General features: G+C 40.0%; 1 protein-coding gene across 1 annotated transcript; it reads left to right on the top strand.

Annotated features, from left to right (window-relative positions):
* METBIDRAFT_82156 (uncharacterized protein) lies at positions 1 to 1,850 on the top strand (the record flags this gene model as incomplete). The annotated part of the gene is made up of 1 exon (XM_018859218.1): positions 1 to 1,850. One exon carries the CDS (start codon positions 1 to 3, stop codon positions 1,765 to 1,767), a length of 1,767 nt encoding a protein of 588 aa, XP_018712648.1. The 3' UTR covers positions 1,768 to 1,850.
* Between the last annotated feature and the right edge of the window lie 4,150 nt (positions 1,851 to 6,000).

Here is a 6,000-nt window from a genome sequence, read left to right as displayed (position 1 = left end):
ATGTCTTTGTGGCTCTCAAAACACCTCAGGAGCCTGAGTTCCAGAGCTCCCTCTGCAAGCAGCCCAGCCCATTTCCTCAGGAATTTGGGTACTCGTTGGGCAAGTGCATCCTGTGGTGGTGAGGCCAGGGCCCATAATAAGTGGCAAAATTCAGTTTACGCCCAAAAAACCACATTGCCTAAGTTGAACGTCAGTATCCGGAAGTATGGAGCCCCCTTATTTGCTGGCAGCAACGGATGGCTGTATCGTGGTAGCATGCCATACCGCCTTTTCTCCAAGTCCAGCATCCAGGGTGGTGTAAGTACCAAAGATATTCTGTTTCCATGTAATTTGGGTGATCTTTATACCGCTGGAATGTTTAGTGATGACTCTGTTAGAACAGACTCCATGTTTACTCATGAAGACAGGAATGCACTTAGCGCTACTGGCCGTTCTTCTATCATTTACAGGAAAAATGCTCAAGAATCCCCCTTTTTGAAGTTGATGGCTCAAAAGGCTAAGGGGATCTTAAAAGTGTTCTCTAGTGACTCGATAGAAAACAGCGAGGAACGCAAGCACTTATTGTCTCTCGTTGAAAAGCTCCCATGTCGTCTCCCCGGCATCTCATCGCCAACAAGCCAAGATCACTGTCATACTACCAATGATGAGGCTCGTTATATGAGCCATGCACAAAGTGGGGATATCACTAGTTTCACTTTGCTCTCTGACGAATCTTCTGGTCTTGACTGGCTCGGAAATGCAGAAGATGCAGTATCTATCAATTGGCACGAAACAACGCAGAAAAAACAGGACAGTGCCACAGTCCATGAGAAAAACCTAATCAATGAGATGTTTAATGATTTGATTGCGCATGACACTAAATGTTTTGTGCCAGCCTCAAAACTAGAAGTTCTCCAAAACTTTTCAAGTCTTGAACCAGAAGAACAGAAACGTCTGGCCTTTTTCTTAGGAATTTTTCCAATTTCATGGGAAGCGTCTAAGAATACTCTTCAAGGCGCAGAGACTCCACAATTGATATACTTAGATCTCGATCTTCCGGAATCCGACTTAGATGATTGGGACTTGCATGCACTGTTGAGAGAGAGTATCTCTCCTTGTTCTGAGGAAGTTGCACATACACAAAGTGACCTCTTAAAGATTGACACAGGGACCATTATGAAGATAACTCTGGACATTCCAATCTTTCTGAGGTGTGAAAACAGAGAAATGATGTCCACGAGCTGCCAGGATGGAACCACCGACCTTGTGCAGTCGAGACTCGATTCTATTATCAGGTTGACAGAGTCTGATCACGAAACCACTGAAAGTGTCATAGCTCGTGAAAATGTGTTGGAACTTAAAGATCGTGGCTTCGACTGTCTCAGCGCTGCGGAAAAAAATGACCTTCTGTCTTCAACTGGTACATTTGATTGGGATCAATTGAGCTTTACCGAATCCGCCACTTTAATTTCTTCGAGGCTTTTCTGGACCTCACTTGATTCTGAGATCGATGATGGCTTTAGTTGGGTCTACTCTCCCGTGCTTCAGTTGAAGGAAAAAATTGTAAAAACAGATACTGGCCATTGGACGACTCAAAACCATGACGGGAAATCAGATAATGGCTCAATTTTAAACCCTGAATTCCAGCAGGCTATTGATTTGGAACATACTGAATATGCATACTTGAGCCTTGAATTGCCTGGTTTGGCAGAAATCTCACACGAAAATCCTACAAATATGGAGCTTACATCATGGTTAATTCTTTACCAGGACTTATTACTGGGATAGGGTCAATAGACAAAGCTAAATGTAGATTTATACTTAGTCTGACAAACACTAATAATTCTGACCTGTTGGCATTTAACAACGAGACAAATTCTAGAGGCTTGTCGAGATAAAATTAGCAAAACGTAATTCTATATAGGCCTTTAATAGTCAATTTGTATGAATTAAAATTTTCCATATGATTCATCATATCATTAATTTGTGTCTTTCAGGCTGTAACTCTTCAGTTCAGCCAAAATCACTGCCATTGAGACTCTTGAAACTTTGAATGACGGGGGCTATTGTGTAAAGACTCGCTAGTGTTTACCCTCGGGACGACTTTTTTTGTGCAAGTAGGGCAGCATTTAAAGCAGCCTGTTAGCTGAACGCAAAACAATGATTTTTACCCCAGTAAATCGCAATCATTATTTGGCGATATTGTAAAATAATTTGGAGCTCTCACATAGTTGTTAAAGTTCACGTTTATACAGCACGGCAACGGCGAGTGAGTTAGATTGAGACACAATGATCCGTGGAACTTTATTAAATGGATTATCAAATTTGTCACAAGACTTTTTATCCTGCTTTAAAGAAAAACAATATATTGCCCTTTTATAACTACTGGTCATTAGATTTGGAAGCGAATGCTCTACAGTCATTTGACTTTGTGGTGAGGTATGCCTCTCCAGAGAGAATTTAGACTCCATTTCATCAAATTAAACTGAAAAATGATCAGCATTTAGGTGAATTAAGCCACAAATTCGACAAATTAGTCATTCTTCACACGGCATTGGAGTCTCTGGCCTTGTTACATCAAGAATACTTACTTCTGTAGACTAGTCTCTGCACTCAAACATTTGCACTCGTTCTTAGATTGATCGATTTATTCTACTCATGACCAAGAGAAGTTCCTGGATGTATCTCATGTGATACAACTTGTTGAATCGAATATTACACTTTGCGCAAAAACCTTATAGCACTGACGCTTCATTATTAAAACTAAACTACAAAACCAGATCGATGAAGAGCGAAAAAGGAAGAGAGTCGAGGGAAAATCGAGTAAACTATCAATTATGTGCCGCGTATTGACAATGTTGCCAAACATCACCCTACCATGGCCTTTCCTTGGAATATCAAACTGCAAAAATGCAAGTTATTTTCAACATATTTTGAAATCGTCGAATGTTTTGTCCTTGTGATGACATAAATTTTCGAATTTCAATAATCTGGGGACCAAGCTTACAAGATTGTTTCAAAAAATCTTTCTTTTTTTTGAGTTTGCAACGGCACAACGTTTCAAACACAGTCACGAGGATTCTAAAAAATCTTACTCAAGAATAGCTTGATAATCAGTAAGTGAAAATACTCTAATAATATGATTTTATTGCTTGAGCAAGCGAGATCTTCTGTTCCGTGAGGTCAAAGTATATATACGCGTGTCTCATAAACACGTCATTTAAAATCTGGTTAGAGTTAAAGTAAGCAAGTCCCAAAATGCAACTCCCATCGTCATTAACCAAAATCAAATCTGCGTGAGATATGGATATTGTGTTGGCACCAAAATTGAACACCACATACTCGTCCGCAGGTTGTGTACAACTCACCTGTCTAAAAGAAATGCCATCTGCTTCTACCACAGTTGGGTCGAAAATAAGATCGAGTGCGCTCATTAATTCCTGGCCCACAAATCCCATTCATGATCCCGAATCAAGTACAAATGGGGAATCTATCATAACTTCGTTTCCTCCTGCACTGACGCTTCTCAAGTTTATTGCCAAATCGTGTTCTGCTCTATGAATAGGGTATTCCGTTAAAGTACCAGTGTACTTTGTAGTGTCGATGTCCCCAAAAATCATCACACCGGTTTCTCTGTTTGGATTCAAATGTATCGAGTATGATGCTTTGGGAATGATTCCTGCAGCTTGCAATGCCCATGGAAGATTATTGTACTTTCTTGCAGTAGCTTCTTGACCTCTGTTCCCTAGTCCCAAAATTCCTGGGTCATTTGTTTCGACATAACCGAACTGAAAACTTCCAAGTAAATGCTCGGTCGAGCCAAACAGCAAAGAATCTTGGAGATAGCTTCCCAGATACTGATCACTTTGAATATACTTTGTTTCAAACGGAGTGTCTGTGTCAGTCGAAGTTTCTGAAGTTTCAGGATTATATTACGATGAAGACACCCAAAGATCAGACGAGCCAGTGTCAAGCACAACATAGTTTTTCTGCTTGTTTGATCCCAAATACAAGTACATCATGTAATAAACATCTCGCTTATTGTCAATTGGCACAGAAAAAGTATCTCTCCTGCGTTTAATGTCTTCATGTTGGTCCCCGAATTCTCAAGAGCGCAAGTCTTTAGAGTGTCTTACGACGTTGAATTCGAACCCTAATGATTTTGGTTTAGGCGCTTGTGGCTTTAAGGATTCAGCATTACACAACCCAATTGTAGAGTTCAGAAAAAGTACTAGTGCTGAGAGATAGAACATTGGGAGAGAAATAGATACAGTTCAAGAAAAAAACTTATTGTGATTTCAAATTGAAATATTCAGGGAAACCTTACATATATGTAAAAATGCCTTACACGGCATGCGAACAAGTCTTGCATAAGCGTTTGGACATGCGAGAGTTTTTGACGAGCTTTCACAGCAAAAAGTTGGTAAGAATTGCTGCGGAAACGGAGCTGATTAAGACAACTTCAAACTTCTAAAGACTCTAAGAAACATTTTTATACACGGCACCGGGGCTACAACTGAGCAAAATATTGGTAAAGTGTCATTATAGCAGACCCTTGATTCCACAGTAGGTTGATTTTATTCTAAGGTGGCTAGCTCTGAATGCAAAAATCAATGTTTTTTACTCAGTTTTAGACTTTCAATTTCAATTAAAGGCACACACTACGCACCAATGACGAAGTTCAACTGTGTAAACCTATCAGTTTATCGGAATTATTTGATGGCTAGAGGAAATTTACTAGGTGAATTCATGTTTTGTTTTATGTTGCTTTCATGACCGGACGCAAGGGACACAAAAAGCCGTATCGTCAATCCAGTACATCAAAAATAGGAGTGTCGCTTAATTTGGAGGGGCATCTTAAAAATCGCTTACAACCTAACTTATACATGCAATGTTCAATGACAGTAAGGCGAAGCTGGGTTCACTTTCTGGCAGTCATTGATAATTCAAAAAGAGCAAAAAGATGTTATGATACGAGTCTCCGATATGTAAACCGAAGTGCTGCGAATGCTTTACCCAAGTAATTCATGCCTGAAAAGCCGAGCCAAGTCACTGATTCAAGATATGAAGCACGCTTTAAGTATTTCAGATAAGTTTCTAAGCTTATCTGCCATCTTGATTTCAAACACTGGATAATTCACGCTGGCTATTCATCCTATATACACTCGAAAAGAATTTACAGACAAGACTAAACCTAGCTATTGACTGCAAAAAGCAGTTGCGGTTGCAAAATGTGCGCACGCGTCTGACATGCTATTTATTCGCTTTCGAGTTTTCTATCATGGCATGATTCCGTTATATACTTATTCAATCAAACCGCAAGGAGATGATGAAATGATCATACCAGAAACAAACCATTCAATACTGTGCGTAAATAATTTCATTCACACGATCCTATTAAGAACTGAAAGAACTGACCAGTGTTTGCAAACCATTATGTGGAGCCATACACAGAAATGTTGAGATAATCCAGAGTGTAATTTTAGTGGTACTAAAAATCAACTTTTTTTGTTCGTTGTCGGATTTGCATTCTGAAGACTTCGCTGAACTGTAGCTTGTGTATGCCAAGACCATATCGAATAGAACTTCTCCTCACAGGAAATAAAGTCCAAAAATGGTCTTGTCTGAATTCATTCCCCAAGACCAATGTTTTATGAGTAGCTAGTGCAAAAACTTAAGCAAGAAAACGCCTTTCGTTTTCGAAACACTGTTCTTATTAATTTCGCGAGAGTCACGTGGCGGGCCTTCTTGAACGAGTCGGACATTCCATCGTCGTCACGCAAAGCAAAGATTAAGTGGCAAGGATGTCAGTGGCCATGGGAAAAGGCCGCTATGATTTTCCAACCTTCGCTATCGATGTGGACACAGCAAGCACAAATCTGGTTGTGAAGTCTGTGAACAACACACAGGCGTCTTGAAAAACATCAAAAACGTGACATCGAGCAACCATCGCGCACGTGAAGTTCTTATGTTGAAGGGTATAAACAACACCAAGAACTTTGTAGTACGTCCAGATGCTAT

Source organism: Metschnikowia bicuspidata, assembly GCF_001664035.1.
Source record: "Metschnikowia bicuspidata var. bicuspidata NRRL YB-4993 chromosome Unknown METBIscaffold_2, whole genome shotgun sequence".
NCBI lineage: Eukaryota > Fungi > Ascomycota > Pichiomycetes > Serinales > Metschnikowiaceae > Metschnikowia > Metschnikowia bicuspidata.
The sequence above is the reverse complement of the archived record's forward strand: the minus strand, read 5'-3'. Positions and strand labels throughout refer to the sequence as shown.